This window comes from Falco naumanni, chromosome 6 (assembly GCF_017639655.2).
Source record: "Falco naumanni isolate bFalNau1 chromosome 6, bFalNau1.pat, whole genome shotgun sequence".
NCBI classification, from domain to species: domain Eukaryota; kingdom Metazoa; phylum Chordata; class Aves; order Falconiformes; family Falconidae; genus Falco; species Falco naumanni.
This window is the reverse complement of record NC_054059.1, coordinates 72,722,053-72,744,637: the sequence shown is the minus strand read 5'-3', so window position 1 is coordinate 72,744,637 and position 22,585 is coordinate 72,722,053. Positions and strand designations below refer to the sequence as shown.

General features: G+C 55.2%; 1 protein-coding gene across 5 annotated transcripts in view; it reads right to left on the bottom strand.

The window, feature by feature from the left end:
* EFR3B (EFR3 homolog B) overlaps positions 1-22,585 on the bottom strand; it is a 40,703-nt gene that overhangs the window by 16,541 nt on the left and 1,577 nt on the right. For 3 of the 5 annotated variants that reach the window (XM_040599130.1, XM_040599131.1, XM_040599132.1), the window contains exons 2-5: positions 12,343-12,419; positions 11,170-11,297; positions 7,350-7,500; positions 1,855-1,976 (exon numbers count right to left, since the gene is read on the bottom strand). In XM_040599130.1, the coding sequence (XP_040455064.1) occupies positions 1,855-1,976; positions 7,350-7,500; positions 11,170-11,297; positions 12,343-12,419 (478 nt within the window). Of the gene's footprint in view, positions 1-1,854; positions 1,977-7,349; positions 7,501-11,169; positions 11,298-12,342; positions 12,420-15,686; positions 16,007-22,585 lie in introns of those variants that run through there. The other 2 variants (XM_040599128.1, XM_040599129.1) reach the window with 1 other exon arrangement.

Below are 22,585 nucleotides of genomic sequence, written 5' to 3'. Positions count from 1 at the left end.
GCCTTGCATCCCCGAGAGATGTGGCTTCCCGCAGCCTGACTGGCACGAGCGGGAAAGGCTCTGAACCAGCTAAATCCATCCTGGCAGCAGCAGCCGGCTCCCATCCACTGTCCTCCCCAGGAGGCCCCTGGGCAAGCAACAGCCACGCGTCTCCGTGGCATGTGCTAGCCAAGATGGAGAGGGGGCACCGGCAAGCCTGACCTCTCCAAAGGATTGCGTTTGGCCCTGGGAAGTCTCCGTTCTCCAGCTGTGGCATGTGTGGAGGGTTTTCCTATTTCCTCCGTTCCCAGCAGCTGCAGAGCTGAGCTGCACCCATGGGGATGCTGGATGCTAGGGAAGCCCAGGTGCTTTTTGACACCTATGTCCCTTCTTGGGCCAAAGATCCTGGCTCTGCTCTAGTCAATAAAGTCATCAATGAAAATTTCCCTGCACACCAGGATTCCCAGGTCTGAAACCAGCCCCTCAACACCCACTGCTAATGCCAAGAAAGACAGCACGTGCTTATCTGCAGAAATAGATGCATCAAATAACCTGCTCTGAGGTCTCCCTACCACATTTTGCAGATGTAATCAAGGCAATAATCTGACCAAGACACAATCCTTCAGGAGCTTTGAGCACGACCAAGGGCCCAGGAAAGCAGTGTGCTCCTTTTTAATTACAGGAGCCGCAGAATTTCTCTCTTCCTGTCTCCAATGCAATTTAGCCAGTGTCACTGGTGCCCTGAAGGTCAAGTGGAAATAATTAGCCTTCTGCATTATTTCCTTATTAAGGAAAATAAAACACCCTTGAGTCCACAGTGTGAAAAGGGGACAAGAAGTGGCAAGCCTCAGGGCTTCACCCCTCTGCACGGCAAGCGGTCACCGGTATAGCAGCTCCAGGAACAGCACCGACACGATGCACTCAGACGCTGCCTGACATCCAGGCTCTCCTCAAAACTTGTCTCTGGCAGCAGTGGCCTCCTGCCCAGAGCTTCCCAGTGAAAGCCACCGGTGCTACGCCACCAGTGCCTCCCAGGGCCATTCCAAGCGCCGGCTCTTTTTAAATACATCACCAACAGGCCTGGCGTCGGCAGCAGTAAACAACATTAATCTGTCTGCTTTAGTCGTAATTAATCCCCCTGGGGTACGTTTCCCATCACAGCAAAACAAGTCAGTCCTCAACGCTGTCTAGAGAGGTAAGTGCCTCTAAACACGGAAAGTAACGGACCACACGGCTGCAGGAGGCACATTTGGAGTGAACGTTCATTCTGCCGAGAGTTGGGGGCCTCTTCCCATCATCATCATCATCATCCTTCCTTTTGGGGCCAGGATAAATTCCTTACCTCCTGCTCTGAGCTCCGGCAGTGGAGCAAAGACAATAAATGCTTAAAGATGCACCGAGGCAGCCCCATGATGGGCAGACTCCAGGTTTTACCTGCTCGCATTTTGCCCAAAGAAAAGAAGTCTGAAGCCCAAGGGCACGTTTGTCCCTTGTTCAGCCACCGGCTGTGGTCAGTGAACACAGCTGCCCTGCTCTCAGGACAGCAAATACCCATCAACTTCTCTCACACACATCTAACGCTGCACACAAATATCCCCCACAGCCACAGAGGCTGGATACGCACTAGACTGTGTTTTCTAGGCTCCTGCTTAATCCTTCCATACAGCCAGCTTGGAAAACAAGGGAGGGCAGAGCACTGAGCGCACCCAGCTCTGGGGAATCACAGCAAAAATCAGTCTGTGCAGCCTGCATCCAACCTGCCCTGGAAAGCAGGCGCTTCCGTAGGAGAAGCAGAGGCTAAGGGCACAGGGAAAGCCCCCCAGGATGAGTTCACAGAGCCAGCAGGGTCAAGGACACCCCTCCGGTGGCACTCACTTGGTCCGGATGTCCAGGTCGTCGTGGCTAGAGTGGCACATCTCACTGAAGCGGGAGACAAAGAAGTCGTAGCTGCGGTGGTAAGATGGGGTGTCCTCTTCTATGTTGGCAAACTTCACAAACTGGGGAGAGAAGAAAGAGGGGGTCAAGCCCAGAGGGCACGGCAAAACAAATATTCTTAAAATTCCTCTCCAAACCAGCAAACGCTTGTGGGCTTCGGCAGCATAACACAGGGCTCGTTGCTACAGCAGCTGGGGGGGTGCTCGGGATGCCAAGCCAGGCTGCCCAGCTGCACCCAGGACACGGGGTCGCCGATCAGGTACGTGCCACCGCATAGCCCCACTGAGCTCCAGCAGCACCCAGGCCTGCCTCTGGACACTGCAAACATCACCACAAGCCCCCGCAGTCCCGGCAAAGGGCATTTAGAGGTGCAACCCGGCTCTGAGTCAGGGATCCCTCATATGCAGCACACACTAGGAACAAGAGGTAAATTTGCCCCAGCTCCTTGCCATCCTCCCAGATGGCACAAAACCTGGCCAACATCTCCCAAGCGCTGCTGCAGGGAAAACAGCCTTGGAAATGCCGGTGGAGAAACCAGCTGCAAGATGCTTATTAACCACATCCCAGATCTCACCCGCAGCACCTGCCAGCACGAGGTCCCATCACTCCCTCCCAGCGTGGCCAGGCCAACAGGCACGGGGCTTGCCAGAAATGCCACCAACTGAGAGCTGGCTGTTTAGCTTTCAGGGAGAGAGTTAAGGAGGAAGAAAGGATAAACACATCTCCAAGCTTTCCTCTGAATTCCGAAATTTATTCATGAATAGATGGGAACAAAGGGTCGGGCAGGAAGGGGGACCCTCAACTCACCCACTCATGCTGACAGGGGTAGCTTTAAACAAGGGAAAATAAATAAAACCTCAATAGCACAAGAGCTGCCACAGAACCCAAAGCGTCAGCTCCTGGCTGGAGCATACAGAACATTCAGCCTGTATCCACCCAACAGCTCCTGGTGCTGCGAAGGGACAAGGTTTATCCTTGGCCTGGGACAAGCACCGTGCGATACAAGTCCCCATGCTTTATCCTCCCACTCAGTGCAAGGGCGCAAGCAGCAGCTGCCCACCAAGATTTAGGCAGAGAAATCTGCTGGCTGCTTTTGTGCTCCTGTGCTGCACCTGCTTCATCGTGCTGCGAAAGCTGAGGCCATTTGCATGGGCATGCGATGAAGGGAGAGGATGCTCGCTCTCCAAGCAATCCCCCAAACCATCCCAGCTGTTAACTGCTAGCCAGCAACACTGGGAGAGCACCAATGCAGTGCCGATGCCGGTGCAGCCCCAACAGCGTGGCATGAATCTCTGCAGTTGCACCGAGCAATCCCATGTCACTCAGGCAAGCTGTCCTGGGCAAAGGCATCAGGACCACTGGGCTCTTTTTCCAGCTGGAAGGACCTAGCCTATCTCCAAGGGGCCATCCGTCCACCTGGTATTTCTTAGGATGCTCAGCACCCTCTCGAGATGCCACGCTGCACGGAAGCTCCCCTCTTTACCCTAACCCCACCTGCAGGCTTTTCTCACTTTGTGCTTTCTGCATTTGCTGGCACACAGCCCCGCCAGGAGAGCAGCAGGTGAACCGGCCCACCGGTGCCCCTCCACAACTGGCAGAGCCAGGCATTCTATCGCAGCGCATCACACCAGTACCGATCAGCATGCACCCGCTGCACCGGGCTATTAATAACGTCAGCTACAAAGGCTGGCTCTGCGCAAGCAAAGGAGCTGGCTCAGCCCTGCCAGGAACTGTTTCCAGAGTGCAGGGACAGGCTCCAACTGATAAACTCCTCTTACTCACCAGAAAAAATGCAGGGCTCTTATATAAGAAACCTCTGTACCAGGCAGCTCACAAAGTGGTTTTTTGAAGCTCATGGCAACTCCACGTGCAACCAGAAGCAAGGGCAGTACGCAGAGTGAGCAGCAGCAACAGGGCTCCCGTGGCAGCTCCAGGGGAGCCGTCCCAAGCATCCCACAGCTACAAAGCATTGTGAAATAAAGCAACGAAGCGGTTTCTTGACAGCCAGGATCTGCAGGTATCAAGCCACCGCCACACAGAGGTCGACAGCTCATTCCATGCCATCAGGCAACCAAACAGGACTCCCTCACCAGTGCTCCTTACTCTGGAGCTGCTGAAGCCCCAGGGATTGCCAGCCCGCCCATCCACGCCAGCAGCACCCAACTTCAGCTCCCTGCCCCAGGGCAGCTCCCCAGCCCTCTGCCAGGCAGGTGAGCCCTGCCTGCCTCTGTCCTCAGGGGACAGACCTAAACACGTGACACCACCATGCCCGGTGACACTGGATGCGTCATGGTGCTCACATCTGCCAACAGCTAGAGGCTGCTGCCCTCCCGGCACCCATTTGCAGCTTGCAGCCTCCGGCAGGACCAGAACTTGTAAAAACCAGCCAAGAACAGAGAAAAATCAGCCTTGAAGCCTCTCCTTCCTCCAATCTGCCACTCACTCACGGACTATTGTGTTTTTTCCAAGACTTGGCTGCCCCTACAAGGGTGCTGTACCACGCAGCAATTATGGGGGATGTCCATCCCAGTCCCACTGCCAACCTGTGCCCAGTGGCAAAAAGCAGCACCAGGATACATGGAAATGACCCAGCAAGAGCTGGGTCGGCAGGAAAGGAGGCATCAAACTTTCAAGGAAAGCGACTTATTTTCACTAATGGCCACTGCAATCCAGCCCAAAAGCTGCTTGGCAGCTTCACGCTGTGTTTCCACTAGGAAAACTGTTTAAAACATTGAAATGCAACACTATTTCTGCTGTGGTTTGAAGGGGTGCAGGGCTGGGAAGCTTGGGGTTCCTGTGCTTGAAGCCCACAAGCTCCACCTGAAACACGACTGGGATGACTGGGGAGCAAGCACAGGGGAAACACAAGGAGCGCAGCTGCCCTGGAGAAGCAAAACAACGGCTGGGAAGGGATAACGCTGCCACCTATAAATACATCAGACATAAATACATCAGACGAGGAACATCAAGGCGGGGGAAGAGCTGTTTAAATGAAAGATCAATGCTGGTTTGAGGAGAAATAAAACAGGAATGACATCGAGCTGGAAATTAGATGGTTCCTACCCAAAGCAGGGAGGTTGCCCAGCAGCCTCCTAACAAGGATGAGAAACCAAAGTGGATTGAAGCTGCTGCTCCATATGTTCATGCCGGGGATTATAGAACGGGGTTAGAGTGATCACAGGACGCTGGATTTTTGCTGCCACCTCCAGTGCTGCAGCCGTGGAGCCCAGTGGGCTGGTCCTCGGGATCAGCCCCTCCACAGTAGGACACCTTGGCTCTGCGCGAGGAGGGAGATGTGTCTCAGGCAAGATTTCACGCCGCGGAGAATGACTCACTTGGAGCAGGTTTCTATAAACAACCTCCTCCCGCCTTTGCCATCAGCTCCATTATTGTGAAGACTGCTTGAGACAGCACCCTCTAATTAAGCACGAGCCTGAGGCACATTCCTCATTAGCAGATATAGGAAGAAGTGTCTCATTATCATTACTCACTTTTCTATAAAAGCACGCAAGTTTTCTGTACTATTTGCCCTCTGAATGCTGCCACACTTGAGAAAGCCAGGAAAAAAAAATAAAAAAAAGCCACCAAACCATCATTCCTGAACTGGACTCCTCATTAAAACACCTGCTCCCAAGGATTCCTGACTGCAGTGACAGCAGCGCTAAGGAAACACCTTATTCTCTGGTCCAGGACCATCTCTCCTCTCCACAGGTGCCTGAACATGGGAGGTTTGCTCCACACAGGCAGGAAACATGAGGCAGGGCTCCATCGTCCTTGTCCCAGCGCCTCCCACTTGAGGAAGTCTGCGTTGGGGCCAGTATGCTGAAGCATCTACCATGGCATCACGAGGGCTGTCCCCTCCCCAGCTCCATGCCCCACGCCAGTGGTCCCTCCGATTCAAGTCTCCGCTCGGGCACCAAGGACCTGAGGAGTGGCCATACAGCAGCCATGAACAGAGGGATGCTGGCTGGCTTGAGCTTTAAACCCTACCTCTAGCGCAGGTCCCTCAGGACCCTGCGACAACCCCCGTGCTTCCCAAAGAGCTCAGGAGCTGGGCAAGGGGACATTGCACGCGTTTGCAGGCAGGGCTGCGCTGCCACAGAGGGTGTTTGCTTAGCAAGCGACCCAGCTGCTTGCCACTGGGCTGGATCCAGGTTGCTCCAGCATATCTCTCAAGAGGTTTGGACACCAAGTGGCACCTCTCTGGTCTCCCACAGGCCACCCTTGCGCAGAGGGACATGGCTGCTGCCTGGAGACCCTGCTCTCATTGCAAAGGGCTTTCCCAAGCAGCCCCTGCAGCACACCCAGAGCTTACAGCAGCATCACTGCACTGATGCTGACAACAATAAGCTGTTGCTGGGAGTGGGTTTCAATCAAGGGATCAATCCTCCCACTTCTCCAAGGGCTGTGGATTAATAGGTTTGCTGATGGGCAGCTCACATCGCTTTCAGCTGGGAGCAATTAGCTGCAAGGGAGAATGGGGTGTGAAAGGTCTCCGCTCACTGCCCACGCCCCAGTGGAGGCATTTACAACCCCACGTCTGGGATCGGGCCGGCTCCTGGAAGACAGAAGTGTCACTGGACGAAGTGCTACCCGGCCCAGGAGGTGTCAGCAGAAACATTAATAAAGTCCCTCTACCCATCACAGGTGGCAAAGACCTAAAGCACAGAGCTGAGCTGCCTGTGTGTTTCCCAGGCACTGGAGAGCAGAGTCAGTCCACCCTCCTGCCCACAGGATGCTCAGCTCCATCTAAACCCCCCCTCTTAAAAAGCAGCAAGGAGAGATGCTGCTTGTCTGAGCCATGCTACCAGGCACAGGCAGAGCCCTCACAAGCCTGCGTGTTAAGATACACCTAGTGTTCCCAGTGAAAACCAGCAGAAAGGCCATGCCCAAGCAGCTGCTGCCTGCCAACCAGGATCAGCAGTCTGGATGCTGGGAGGGCGTCACCTTTGTTGATCCATGATTCTCCTTTCCCCTTGTTTTATGTCTGTGACCGACACATCCCCAGTCCAGCTAAGCCATTTACTGCAAGCAGCAGCTCTGTTTAAACCAGCCCTTATCTGAGCACAAATAGTTCCCAAAATCCATGGGGATCACCTCCTAAGTTGGTCTATTGTCCGAAACCGCTGACAGCCCCCATGTTCTTGGGCTCGTTTAGAAAAAGCTGAATTCAAGAGCAATGATCACAGACCAGTCACAGACAGCAAACAGCAGGGACAGCACACAGGCAGTGCAGCCAGGGTCTTGGAAACCTCACATGTGGCAGGACACAAGAGACGTGACACCATAAATTCTCCCCTGCAGCCGCTCACTGTCCTTTCCCAATGAAGTTTCCTGCCCTGGCTCTGTGCAGAGACGTGGGGGTGACAGACAGGGTGGAAAGCAGAGGGCAGGATCAGCAGGGAGCTGCTACCTCCCGCTGCGCTGCTGCTCACCGAGTTAGTTCCCAGGATCTGCAGGTTGGGCTTCTCCGACTCCAGCAGCTTCGCCACCATTTTCAGGAAGCTCTCCACGAAGAGGTTGATGCTTTGGCAGTGGCAGGCCATCAGGAGCTGGTCCAGGGCCTCCATGGCAATACACACGTACCTAGGAGTGGGCAGAGGGCAAGGTCACTCCCCAACAGCAGCGTGGGCCCGCCACCATCCCCCCCCCTTCCCTCTCCCAAACCAGCTGGGTGCCCACCAGCAAAATGCCAACACCCTGCCCTGGCCAACCCAAGAAGAAAAAGCGTCACCATCTAAAAATATCCCCAGGGTATTTTGGGGTGTATTTGTTGCTCACAGCATTTATCTTCCTAAGCAAAGACCCAGCTGCCCCGGGGCCAAGGCTGCCAGCAACACCTTGCATCTCCCCCCGTGCTGCTTGTGGGCTTCCCTTGCCCTGAACTGGTCATTGTATTCCGTGAGGGAGCACTGGGCTTGGCACTGGGTGGGCTTAGCGTCACCGGCAACCCTTCCTGCAGACCCAGCTGGTCCTGGCCAGGGAGGAGGAACAGGATGGGAACACAGAATTAGATCGACGTGCCCCAGAAAAGCTGTGCTTAAATGCACAAAGCAACCCTGCAAAGCGTATTCGCATCACCCCAGGAGTTCCCAGGGGTGAGCTGGGTGTCCTGCGGCAGCGTGCAGGCCAGGATGCAGCATTTCCCACACCAGGATTACTTCATCCCCCATCCCTCCGCGGATGAGGCTCAGTCACTCAGTCTCTCCATGCTGAAGAGGGACAGGGGATGCCCAGATCCAGATTTCAACACAGTAGCAAGAGGGGATGCACCTGTGATGGGTCCCTGAGCTGCCCAGGGGACCTCCCTGAGCACAGGACATCCCAACCCCCCACGCCACCCCCCACCCCGCCCAGGCTGAGCTCACCCACAGACCACCCTATGGCAGCTGGCTTTGCTGCAAGCTGCCACAGCGCATCTTCCAGGCTATACATTAAACCAGTCCTGCGACACTCCTGCCTCTGAGAGGAAACTGGAAAACCTCATGCCCAGTGATGAATCTCCATAGGGTGCCCATTACAGTGGCAGCCAGCTCATCACACTGCAACTGAACAATTTGTCAGGTGTTGCTTCATAGTTTCAAGGCAAATTGGGCTGGTTGCTTGAAGTGGCTCTGGCGATCAGCATGGAGCATATGGCAGCACTTTCTGCATCGACAGCATCTGGTTCGTTATCAGTGCAGGGGCTGGGGCCTCTGGAAGGGCTGCTTGTGCAATGACCACACGGACCTCCAGCTGCTGGTTGCCCACTGCATGCACAAAGCCCAGCGGAGAAGCAAACTCCGGCCACTTACCACTCTGAGCAGGCATTTATTCCAGCTGGAAATACCCAAAATAACACAAAAAAAAACCCCAAATGGTGATTGCGCTGTGTTTCACAGCTCTAGCTCTTCTTGCAGGACCTCTGAGGTATCCGAACACCTGACACAGACCTGGTACCAGGACACTGGGAATAAAACAAACTTTACAGCTCCTACCACCTCCCTTTGGCTCCTGCTCTCCGTGTGGCTATGAATCTTTGCACCACAGCAGCTCACATCAAGCCCAGATCTCCTGACACGGCCGAATGTCAGAGGCGGCAAGCCCAGATCTCACGATATCAAGCACAATTTCTCCTTTAACCTCCATTTTTCAAGCCAGCTCCTTGCACGGCTGGATTCGCAGCCTGAGTGGCATGCAGCAGCCACCAGCTTGTGCTGCAAGGGGGAAACCCGAAAGCCCCGAGCCTGGCAGCAGTGAGGTGGGCAGGAGCTGCCCCTCTACTTGCCCCAGCCCTGCCTGCACACAGAAGGGCAGCTGGGGAGGCAACTGCCCTCTCAGGGAAAAGGTGGTGTCTGATAAACCCTGGACTTCCAGGTTGCAGCTGGTGAACCACAGAAAGATCGATCCCTTCTCCTGAGGCCCCCAGAACTGTTGAAATCTGGCTCCAGTCTTGAGTAGATTCTCTGGTGTCTTGTAGCGTGGTTGAGCTCACGCTGCAGCCTTTCCTTCAGGCACCATTACAGCTCTTCCAAATACTGCAAAAATAAGCCACCAACTATTCCTGGATCTGTGAGTCTCCTACCCATCTGTCAAACTGGGCTAAAACTGGCCCAAGGGATAAAAACAGTATGAGACGACTGACGATCAGCATGAAGCATCAAGCTCCTTCCTCATAGGAAACAAGGCTGAAAACAACATTCTGTGCCAACTATGACTGCAACAGCATGGCTTCTCTTTTGGGGTCAACTGGACACAGGCCACCAAGAGGGGAAAGGGATGCTTGCAGAATCAGAGTCATCACCTCTGACCTACCCCAACCATCCTCTTGCAGGGGGTGGGTTGCATTGCTGCGAACTCAAACAAGAACACTCTCCTTTTAGCAACAAAGTTGACAAAGTGATAACACCCAACGGGCCTGAAAACAAGGCCACCTTCACCTCACCTGCCGGAGAGGCACCCACATGCTCAGCGGCTCTTTCAGAGCCTGGCCACAGTGCCCGCCGCGGGGCGAGCCCTGCTGCTCCAGTCGCAGCGCCCTGCAAACGAAAGGCTGATCCAAACCCATCTCCGGCATTTCAAAGTTAGACTTTGAAAATTAGCTAGTGCTCCAACCCAGTTATGTGCCTATACGCACAGGCGGTGGAGGAGGGAATATATTTCACCCCCACCCACCGAGGCTTGTCATTAGATGTCAAAAATCTCTGAGAGCTTTTCTTTTCCCAACATAGCAAGCAGAGCCTGTTAACAGCCACTTAAGCGTAGAACATCAGGCAGAGCTTTGAATGTCCTGTCACTCCCGATGACGGGTGATGCAGATGAGGCTTTGAAGGTTTTCCAACTTTAACACTTCTTAGGCAGGCTGCCGGCTTCTCTCCCCCCAGGATAAAAGGCAGGCTGAAGTTCGCACCACGAAGCTGAGCCGTGTCTGTCTGCTGCGGCTTTGTTTGGGAGACAACAAGAAGCAGCCCAGGAGCTATTCCAAAGGGAAGGAGCCCTCCCGTGCTCCCCCAGAGTTTCTAATTAGGGCACTCAGCTATTTCCAGGTGGGCACCGCTCTCCTTGCAGTAAACACAGCACAACCTTGCTGGAAGCGACACAGGGAGGGAAGATGGAGGGGAAGGGGGCCCAGCCAGGACCACGCAGGTAAGCTGGACACAGCAAACCCAGCAATCCCCATCCAGCCCAATGCATCCCCATCGTGTGGCTCTCTGGAAAAGCGTCAGTGCTCCTGCTTATGCCACATCACCGTAGCTCAATAGAGATGTGCATTGGGTGCAATGCTCCCAAGCTGAATAACTCCCAGCAAGCTACAGCCAGGGCCACCCTGTTTAGCTGCTTGCCCACACCTAGCCAGACTTCCATCTGGCTCTGGAAGAGCCACTGTGGGCTTTTAAAGGCCAGGAGGGTGCCACAGGCTCCTGACGATGGCCCAGAGGGATGATGACAGTTCTGCTGCTGGTGACAAACACCATACACACACAGACTCCTCAAGCAGGGACAACACGATGCCACGGAGATACTATGTGGCTCCCAGCTTGCCTGGTCCCTTTGCAAGGATTTTGCACATCCCTGCACACTTCCACGTCTCACTTTCTGAGGCAGGACATGCTTGGGTCTCTTTGCAGCATGCTCACAGCTTCAGGACAGCTTGGAGCATGCAGGAGCTGTGTACCTGCAGCTACATCCCACCCTGTGCCTGGACCCCCTCTACTATCTAGCGTCCCATCGTTATTCCAATCACTGGGATGACTGAAACAGTCTCCCAGCCCTTACCCATATCGGTGCCGGCTCACATCTCGGATGAGCCGCTCGGAGAGGTAGGCACCAATGCGATCCAGCTTCTCTGGGGCAGACAGGGCATAAAACGTCAGCTTCTCCATGTTGGTCTTCACCAGCCCATCCTGAACAAGAGCAGCACAGGGCGTCACGGCCTCACACCCAGACCCAGCAAACATCTCTGCAGCAAACCTTGGCAGCAATGCCAGAGGTCTGGAGCATGCCAGTCCCATCCCAGCACTTCCCCACACGTTGTACGCCAGGGAAGCCAAGTGAGGATTGCATTCAGCCTCAGCTGAGGGCTCTCTGAGGCACCACAGCCAGGGGTGACCCCAGCGCAAGCCTCTATCAAGCACCCCACACCGTAAACACAGCAAGAACCATTTGCCAGCACCTAGTAATGCACCAGCACCAAGGGAGACAGGGGCAGACAGGGACATCAACACCTCTAGGCTGCTGAGGCCAAACGAAACAAGCACGCCAAGCTGCCAACCCCAGTCCCCTGCAGTGTGGAAAACTGCAGTGCTTTCCCCTCTCCACGTGGCTCGGCAGCAGCCTCTTGTTCAGCTTCGCTGCCAGCAGCATGACAAAACAAGCGTTCACCACCTCCCTGGGTAATCCCAGCCCTGCTGCCCCCAGCTGGGAGCCCCTCTTCCTTTTCATCTCAGCTGTGAAAGGGAGACAAAGAGGCTGGATTTTGGATGCTCCAGACGCAGCTGGCAGGGCATCCCCCATCGCCAGTTCAGCAAGGCAGAAAGCAGGGCACCAGCTTCCCCGCATCATGGAAGCGTAAGCAGTTTTTCAGCTCAAAAGCCTGGCTGAGGCCTCAAGAGACCCCCACTCTCAGAAGCTGATTCTCCCATCCTGCAAAGAGAAGGACATACGCCTTCAGGTCCAACCCCTACCCTCCCATCCATCCATCCTCAACATCTGCCTGGCACCTCCGGGAAAGGAAGCCTGGCTGGAGGAGCTGCTGTATTTCCACTCCCAAACAGGCTTTAAAGGAAAATCCAGCCCTCCAGGCACAGCTTTTTGGAGTCAAAGCATCGCCTGCCTCCCGGGAGCTGTTTCTGGGCAGGTCACAGCGCGTCCCTGAAACCCAGGGACCAGAGCTTTGGTGCATGACACACCACAGCAGAGCTTCGGCGTGCGAAGCGGAGCCTCGTTTACCTCTGGGTCCTCAGGGAAGATGTTGTCGACAAGTCTTTTGTAGCGAGGACGCAGAGCACCGCAGCAGCCGCACACACCTGGAAGAGAGGAGACAGAGCTGGTCAGTAGGGATGAAACCCTCAGTTCTCGGGCAAATCCTCACGTGGAGGTGCCTTTAGTGGAAAACATATCCTTGGATTCAGTGGGGAGGCGCAGGAAGAGGACAGGGCACCCAGCTGATGACATCCCAGAGTTTTGCAGCCAAAAAAAACCAAGGGGAGAAAACTGCAGCTGAGAGGCAGGGAATTGGCTAGTGACCAGCATCATTTGACACAGGACTGCAGGGTTATCTGCTTTTTTCACCCAAGAAAACATCCCCCAGAGAACAAGATGTCCAAAGTTCCCCTAAATCTGTGCTTCTCTGTCTCGCAAGATCCCCTTTCGCAGACCCTCAGATTACGAGCTCTTTTGTCCAACTCAAGGACACACTACTCACACCCTGCCTCACGCTCTCCACGGAGCCAACAGCGATAGAGAGCACAGGCTGCTGGGGACAGCAAGAAAGAAAACAGAGAGAGAGCATCTTATGAAGGCTATGAAAGGAAAACAAGTTTTCCTGTTTGCAGCTCCAAAGCTGAGCTGTTGAGAAACAACAAGCACCTTCGATGCCCCTTTGGGCAGCCTGACCACAGCCTTTCTCCCCCGAGGGGATCACCAAGTGACCTGTGTTTCTCAGGTCACCACAACCATACCCAGCCCCTCTTTTTGAGGGGCTTCAGACAGAGCAGCAGAACATCCCCTATGATGCACCAGCCATGCCCTGCGCAGCCTCTCTGAGAGCCAAACCCTCTCGCAGCAGCAAGTCCACAGCCCAGCAAAGAGCGGGCACCGGCCGCATCCCAGCTCGGAGCGAAGCGATTAGCCCTAGTTGCTAAATATCCTAAACCGGGCTGCGATCCCCTGCTCTGCTTTTGGGGAGCTGCTGAGGGAGGAAGGGATCATTTGCAACCTGGATATTTCTCCCTGTGCTATATCCTGATTCTCAGGGCCATGGCACACCCTCCGCAGCAGCCAGGGATCCCCCCCGTCTTCAGCCTGGGGACAGCCGGTGGTCCAGGTGGGTTCTCGAGCATCTGTTGTGCTCCCACACCATGCCCCAAGCATGGGGACAGCTGCAGCACCAGAGAGTTCAGCATCCGCGGCCACCTCCACCATGATACATCACCCTGCATAAAGCTGTGCCAGTGCTGCCCTGCCCACCAGCCGCTGATGAATATCTGTAGACTTTGTTTATTTAAAAAAAAAGGGGGGGGGGGCGGGGGGAAGGTTGCTTGACATGCTACCCTTCCCAGCACCGCTCCAAGGGCTTTGCACACCAGCGTCCCCTTGCTCCGTTCGGCACAATGCATTTTTTCCCCGGGGCCCAGCGTTCCTCGGATGCTGCACCCCACAGAGGAGGCTGGTGTCAGCCACCCCAAAGCACCAGCCTTTGTGAGCCCAGGGAAGCGTGAGTAATTTGGGGCTGGTTTTTGGCAGCCACTGCCTAGAAGCAGAAGCCGGGGGGACAAAGGCTGCGCCGGTGGGAGCCGGCGACCGCTCCTGCTGGAACGCATGAGCTCACGCCTGCTCGCGCCAGCTCCCGGCGCTGGCACCGCTCGCTTCCTGCAATGTGCTCGCTTGCTTCCCGAGCACATCGCCTCCGACGGCGGGTGTTCACTGGGAGGGGGAGGCAGCCTGCACCTCCCCTGAAAGCTGCCGCTTGCTTTGGGGTCCCCTTTGGGGCCCAGTGCTCCCAGCAATGCTGTAGCGGCAAAGAGCTCCTTCCACCTCTTGTGCTCTCCCTGCCAACCCCTCTGCACCTCCCCGCTTTCCAATATTCTGTTTCTAAGTCTGGTATCTGCTGCTCTCCCTCCTCCCTCATCAGCTGCCCTCAATCGATTTCGCTTTTTCCAAAGTACCTTTAATCTGGCCTCTTAATAAATTCTCATTTGCCATTCACACAAACAAGCATCTGATGATCTCCTGAATCCTCTTAATAAATTCCTCTCGCCCAGGACAGCCTAGCCAACGTGACTTATCTCACCTTGCTGGGCCATGCATCCCTGCCAGTGTCCCAGCACAGGTACGAGCTCTTCCTGCAAAACAGCTGGAGAGTTCCCCCGTAAGTGATCCTATTAGCCAAGAAGCCAGGTCCCCTCCACTCCTGCAGCCTTCTCGACAATTATCTCACCTCCAGAAATGTGACTTTAGAGTATTTTCAGGATTAATGCACATTCCTGTCTCTGGAAGAGGAGCAAAGAGCTCAGCCACGTTGCCAATCCACCACCCTCATCCTGATGAATGAAGCTGAAGAGCAGACACAGCACAGATCCCATCAATAATAATTGCAGAATTAAATATAATGCCTTCCCTCTCACCTAGCATGACTTCTTCTTCCAAGAGTAGAAGATTTTTAAGGCTTCACCTAAAGAAAGCAGCAGCGGGAGAGAGACGAAGACCTGAAGCACCTGCCAGGAGAGGGGACCCGGGTGCCCCATCTGTCCCACGTGGCAGGACGGTGAACATGGTCCAGACAGGGAAAGCAGGAACATTGCTCAGCCCAAAGTACATCAGGTCACCAGTGGGTAGGACCCCACCATGGCCCAGCAGAAGGACAGGGCTTCCTACAACGCAGCGCCCCTGGGTGAAACTTCTGATGCCTGGTATGAGGGCTGAGCTCCCTGCAGCTAGGCACAGAAGGGGTCTCACTGCTTGCATGAAACCAAGAGAAACTTTCCTGCCCCAAACCACTGCCCAGCCCAGACCTACACAGGCACAGACAAGGAGACCATAAAACCTTAAAAAAGCCCAGTAAAAATGACAGATCTTGAGGAAAGGCGAAGATTTTCCCTTGTTTTATTTCCCTGCCCCAAGGGCTCTCCCAAGAGCCACAAATCCAAGTCTGGTCCTGATGCCAGGGCTGAAATCAGCCTCATGTTTGGTCTATATGGGACCCCCCTGACCCTCACAGCATCAAACCCCAACGCTGGGACTAGCAACACCCCCCCCAGCCAGGCTAACCAACAAGGGTCTCAGACATTTCTTTTTCCAGGCACCAGTTTCCTTTAGCACCCACCACACCGACCCCATGCACCTTGTACCCTCACACCGGCACCGCAGCCACAGCTCCAGCCGGACCAAGGTGCCCACCAGCAGCATCCCCCCCACGAGGACAAAACCTCGCGGCTGCAATGCATTCCTCCAGCCCAGGCTTGCACGAGGTATTTAGAAACACAAAACGATGACACCTGAAGGTCACCAGCAACGCCAGCGGCTTTGCCCTCCCAGAAGATCCAACCCAGCAGCCTGGGGAAAAGCCAAGGTACCTGCTCCAGCCACGTGCAGCATCTCCCAGTCGCTGGCAGGGCCGGCGGCACAGAGCCGCAGCGCGGGGCCGAGAGCCCAGGTGGTCAAAGCCATCGCGTCCCAAGCAAACCGGGGGACTTGGGGTGCCGGGGATCGTTCTTCTCCCCGCCGAGCGGCGGCTGAGGCCGGCCCAGCGGCAGCATCGCTGCAGGGGATGTTCAGCCAAGCGGGAGCAGCCGTTTAAATAAATAAGGGAGCTTTCAGCACGGCTGCTGAGTCACCGAGGCGGCTCCGATGGCAGCTGGGAATGGCACCGGCTTTGCTCCGCCGGCGTCTGCACCGGTATGCGGGGGCGGCCGGCAAGCCGGGCATTTCGGAGGGCCCCGAGCGGGTGGATGGACAGGGGTGGTTCTTCCAGGTCCCTTGAGCCCAAAGCTCTCCCGTTCGGCACATGAATCATCATTCATTTGTGGGCAGCCCTAACGAGGGGGGAGGCTCGGCGAGTCGGAGCTGACCCCGAAGCAGCACCCAGGGATGCAACAGACACGCAAGCAGGGACCTGCACGGTGCGTCGTGCTCTCCTCCTGCCGGCAGCCCACGGCTGTGGGAGCCAAGGACATGGATTTTCTTAAAGATCAGGTAAATCGAGGCATGGAGGAATGTGAGCTGACCCTCTCCCTATGGAGGGAATAAATTGGGAAAGGCAGGAGCAGCACCGGCTCGCACAGCTACCTGTGATATACGAGTGTCACCTTTGTCTTGCTCCCACCTGGGGCACCTCAGTGGCATTTATTGGGCTCTTTACCACCACTCTCAGCCACAGCAGGTCACATCTGCGCTCTCATGGCGGGGGGGGGGCGGGGGGGGGGGCGCAAAAAAGGGCCTTTTGCTTTGCTAGCTCTGCTCCAAGAAAGTCTATCTAATTGGGGGTAATTACAGTCTTTCAGTCCCAGCAACTCTAGCTTGCTAGCATAACCCCCACTTAGCTGCTCTGACAGTGGCATGAGCCCCGAGGACCTCTGATAAACTCGTTGCATGTGTTTCCAGGAGTGGAACTGGTACCAGCTGTAACTGGGGTTTTTAGGATCGAGCATGGCCAGCTGCGAACAGGACACTGGCCCAGCTCACCTCCCGAAACAACCACGCACTCTCCCACCAGTGCTCTGACCATAAGGCTTTCCTCGTTAATCCCCTACCCTCTCCCCATTTTAATGGCATCCTGGAAATAAGCATGGCTGGGAAACCTTATGGCCATATTATTTGAGGCCTGGAATTTACTTAATAAGGGCACTCCAGCTGATCGCAAATAAATCTTAATTAAATCACACAAAATCCCTCATTAAACCTAATATCTCATGAAGGTCGCTCCCTTAACCCCAGGCAAAACCACCGGCCTGAAGGCAGGGGTTGTACTGCCAGTCCAGCACCGTCTTCCTCCGAGCCCCACACCGAACCAGAGACCTTTCCCTAATCTGCTTACCAAAATCTCATTTATGCAGCCGACGTGACAGTCTCCGTCATACCCATCCTCTGACTCCCTCAGCACTTTAGCACCCAGTGGGTGAGCCTGCCCAGGGAATATGGTGAAATCTTCCTGTTACATGCTAGAAATGTCACCGAGCAATATTCAAGTTGGTCCAGAGACTCATTAGCTCTGTTTTCCATCCACCCTGTGGTGGACAGAGGGATGGAGCGAGAAGCCCCAGCCCATGGGAAGGGAGAAAAAAAAATATCAGGGAAGGCAAGAAACCAAGTGATGCTGGCAGACAGAAGGGACAGACAGTGCTGCAGGCACTGAAAGAGATGTAGGGCACCACTTGCACACCCTCTCCTCCCCAGGAGCCATCCCCAGGGGAAAGCTCAAAGCCATGAGCAGGCATGGCTGAGCTTTGCTCAGGTGCTCCTTCGAGTTTCTGCAACCAATTTAATAGCCAGCAAAATCTACAGTAAAAATCCAGCTCCAGCGCCAGCCAGCCTCCATTTGCCTCTGCACCCCTATGGCGCCAGGGCAGATCCCAGCGTAAATCAGCACGACCCCACAGGCCTGCAGAGCTGTAAAGCAAGCCAGTAAATCTCTTTCTAATCGCGTTTAAAAGAGCCAAATGCACTGGGCACCAATTAAAACCACGGCCCAATGCCCTCCTCACAGCATGCCATGCCGGGAACAGGGCAAGGACCACAAGGTGCCCCGTGCCCTGGCAGGGAGAGGCAACAGCAGCCCTCAGGCCAGGAGGGGATCTGGATCGAGCAGTTCAGATCAGCCTGGTGCGAAGAAGAGTTGTTGGAAAAGAGCGGCCCTGGAAAGATGGGGGACCCTGGGTGGCTGCATTAGACTCCCACCATCTTCCGTACAGGAGGAAGTAGTGGGGAGGTGGCCAAATCCAGCTCCCCCCCGCCCCCCCCCTCCCCCCAGCTCCATAGTTCAGAGCAATATCCTGATGTTAATTAATAGTTCCTGACCTTCCTCAACAGTTCAGGCTGCACGGCTGCGGCTTGCTCCCTTCCACACTTGTTAATCGCCACTCATCCAAGTGTCTTTCGGTAAGAGTCACCATCTGCAAAGGGATGCTTCTAAAAGCTGACAACTCATCTGTGAGCAGAGACGCTTTCGAGGATGTTGCAGAAGACCCAGACTGCCAAGGGCAGCACAAGGCAGCGCCGGTCACAGGGAGCTGAGTCTCTTAACGCCGGCACGAAGGGACAGCAAAATATTTTGAGGCACTGACAGCAAAGGAAGAGCAGAGATGCCCGGGACTGGCAAGCCAAGGCTGTTGCTGCCAGGACGTATTTCTCATGTCGCTGAGTGGGATGGACAGGAGCATGCCAGGGAGGGAAACGCTCTCCCAGACGTCGCCTGCAGCCCGCTCAGAGCCATCGGCGCAAAGCCTTTTAGCTCAGCAATTAAATTCGCAGCTTCCCCCTGGCATTCCTCCACGTGCTGCTCTCGCCTCGCTCCCACTGACGCAGCCAGGGCTTGCCGGGGCAGGCACTGGGGCGGGGGGCATGAAGCAGCTCCATGCAGAGCCCCAGCACACAGCTTTGTGCCAGGACCCGTGCAGTGACCCCCAGATGGGAGCTGCTCCAGAGGCCAAATCCACACCGGTACCAGCATGTCTGAATCCCACCTGGATTTGCCAAAACATGCTACTTCCCATCTCCCCCCTGCTTCCAAATCCTGACAGCACAAGGCACGCAGGCATCAAACGCAGCTCTAACAACTCCGTGGTGAGTGGCAGGACATCAATCAGCCTCCCTGCGAGCTTACACCAGCGGTGGATCTGGCCCTCCATTATTTACACTTCACTGCTCAGCTGAGCCTGCCTCTCCGACACCGCAGCGCACGTGGAAAGCTTTAATAGCAGCCAGATTAATTAATATTTCACAGCGGTGATTAGATTCGGGCATCAAGACCACACCAGCCCCTTTGCATGGGAAACCACCCATTAAGGGCAAAGCTGTGCGCCAGTAGGCTTGCATTATGTACCTGGTGTGCCGGCAGTGCCAGTTTGAGGGGAGAAGAAAGGAAGTTAAGCACCTTAATGGATGCCTGGTTTCATTATACAACACACAGCAGAGCAATTGCTAGGGGGGAAGAAAAATCTTAAACAGCAGGAAATTCACTCAAACTCTGGCCCCGAGGCAGCTCCTCGATCATGTTCACCAGTTGTCGCATGGACGTGGTGTGTCTGGTCCGGACCATGTAGGTAGAGAAGCTCCAGTGGAGAATGAGGGTCCACCCAGCATCAGGGCCAGCCTCCCAAAACTGCTTAATTAAGAGCCAGGTTCATTTTGCAAGACCTGGCATTGCACAGAGCCAGATTCAACAGAATGGCCAAGGACATGGGAAGGCTTCAAGTCTGAAAGGTTTTAGAGAAAAAAAACCATGCAACATCCCTGTCCTGTTTTGCATGTTCAACAATAACAAAAAACCCCAACACAATAAGGATCTTTTGAGATGCTGACCACACGTTTCTGTGGTTTCCTATTTCCCCAAGATACGCTACATCAAAGCTCACGGCCAGATCCAGGTTTTGGCAGAAAACTTGACTGAAGACCCTCATTTACTGAGATACAGAAACGTGATGGGACCAGCCACGGCTGTGCTTTCTCTCCAGCCTTTCTGGCTTGTTTGCAGCTCCTCCGAGGGCGAGCAATTCCAGCTGCCAAGGCAGAGCAACCTGTGACGGAGCTACAGTGCCTGCAAAGGGATCAGCCTAGAGCGGAGCATCTCTGCAAGTGCATTCTCTTATGCAATTACTGATTGCGCAAGCAATTACCAGAGCCTTTACGTGGTCGGGCTTGATGAGCTTCGAGGGGAGAAATGCCAGCTCTTGGCCTGGCACAATCCCCTTTAGCATTTGCTCCAGGCAGAAGAGTCCTCATCTTCACTGCAGGGGTCAAATCCTGCCTGGACACAGCAATGTCGCCTGGAAGCACACCAGGAAAAAAGCCCTGGACTTGGCCACAGCCATCGAGGTTTAACACAAACCCATATGAGAGCTGTGGCAGGGTGGATCAGGAAAGTCCCCTGCACTGCTGGGACCACAAATAGCCCCTTTTCCTCTATAAGCACTGAATTAATTTGCAGATCGTTTTAGTTAAAAAGCAATAAAAAAAAAAGCAAAAAAAAAAGCAAAAAAAAAAAGGCTTAATTGCATTTCACATTCCCCTGCTGAGCCATCCAGTCCCACCGAGCACTATTTATTTAGTGCAAAACCCATCCGCTTGTGCGGCTGCTGGCTGTGACTCAGTGGCACGCTGGCAGCCCCAGACGGCTTGCAGGGGCCTTGCTGGCACCCACCACCGACAACGCCTCCTCCCTGGGTAGCCGAAAAACCTCATTTTCCCTACTCCAGCTGCTGTTGAAAAAAAAATTTAAAAAAAACTTAAAAAAAAAAAAAAAAAGAAAAAAAGGGGAACCTTCTCTATTTCCAGCTCCGCTGTCGTGGGAGGAGACTGCTCGTGCTGGCGAGCAGAAAGCAAAGTGAGGGAGCGTAAAGGAAACAAACCGCAGCGAGCGGTGGCAGGGCTGGATGGTTGCGATGTGGCTCGCAAAGGCTTGCCACGGCCGCTCCGACACACACTGCCATCCCAGCAGCTGCCAAAAGTATGGGGGAGGCCTGCAGATAAGCCTTACTGGGAACCCCCCATGGAAACGTGAACCCCATCCCGTCTTCACAGTTCCCGTGCTCCCCTCCATGCTCTCCCTACAGCCAGCTTTCAGCCCAACTAACTCACACGGATTTCTGAATCAAAGCCCAGGCTCCTGGAGATGGCAGTGAAGCGGGATGGTTGCTGGCAGCTGGGTACACAAAGCACTGGGCTTCTCCCCCAGCCAGGGCCACCGCACAGCCCCCCATAGGGCAACCGGGCTGTCCTGCCAGCTGAACAGCAGCACCTCAGCTCCGGTGGTGCAAAATCTCCTGTTGGAGCAGCTAAGCCTCAAGCCTGGCTGAGGACAGAGAGGTCCCACCGGGCATCAGGGACACCAGCCTGAAGGCTCGGCTCACAAACCCGCCGTTTGCACAACTCCAGCCACCCAGGCCAGGTGACAGCACAGCTGGGGGCAAAGCTTGCCTCCCCCATTTTCACCGGTGACTGCAAAAGGAAACTGAACCCGAGCTGCAAAGGGGCGCAGACCCCCAGCAGCCCTGCTCCACGCACACGGCCACCGCACCACATCACCAGCCACGGGGGCCAGGTACAGCCGTGCCAAGCACGACGCTCTTGGCTCACACACGGGCACCAGCTCAGCACAAGGTGCCAGCACTGCAGGATTAGAGGGGATGCAGAGGGCAGGAGGGTGGCCTGTGCCCCCTATGTTGCCCCTCTGACCACCTCCCAGGGAGGCAGCAGGTCCTGCACCGCTTCATGCTTTCCATGGAGAAAAAAACATCCCCAGTCACCCGTCCCAGTTCCCCCAGGCCAAGAGACAGTTAAAAGAGAGATTAAAAAGATACCAATAATCCTGTGCATTCCTAATGCACCTTTCATCCAAAGTATCCCACAGAGCTTTCCAGCTCCTGGATGCTTTCCAGGACCACGAGCCGCAGCAATGCCTGGCCGTGAGTGCTACCGGAGAAGGGACTGTCCCAGCTTTTGTCCTCAAAGTCACATTCAGGTCCCCAGAGATGCTCTTCCCTTCCCCACCCCAAGGAAACACCAGGTATTTCAGACCAGCGGCTCCCCCAAGATGCTAGCAGAGGTGTACCCTGCGGGTAAGAGGAGCTGTGGCCCAGTGCGGCATTGCCATTCCCGGTGGGCAGGACAGGCTGGCCACTGAGCCAGGATCTCAGGGGACAACCAGAGCATGTCAAACCCCTCGAGCCAGATCATAAAACCGACACCAGGAGAGCTGGTGGGGCTTTAGGGACCCACGACTCAGCTCTCCCCCAGGTCTGCAGCGGGGCTGGGGTCCCCTGCAGCTCCTCGGCGGAGAGCATGATCACCTGCTCCAGGCTGCTGCAAATGGCTCGGATGATAACGGCTCCATGCAAATTCATGTTTGCCAGCAGCACAAATCACCAAAAGAACCCCCTCCTCAAAGATCAGCCCAAGCCCCAGCGTGGATGCACAAGCCCTGAGCGAGGCAGGGAGCTCAGACGGAAAGAGGACCAGCAGGAGCATTTGGGTATCAGGGCCAGTTGTCCTGCAACAAGAGGATCACCACCATCCCATGCCAAAGAGAGGTCCCATAGTTGGAGCAGGTGAGGAAACCCCAGTGTGGTGGGGGGCTGCAGAGGGGCCACATCCCCGGGGCACTGCAGCAGCTGTCACCAAAGAGGGAAGCATCCCCCTCGTTTTGCGGGTGGAAAAATACCAGCTGGGAGACCTGAATGACTCAACCGAGGCCACAGAGGAGTCAGCACCGTGACGAGGAGAGGAAAGAAACGGAACCCATGCATCCTGCCTCAGCGCC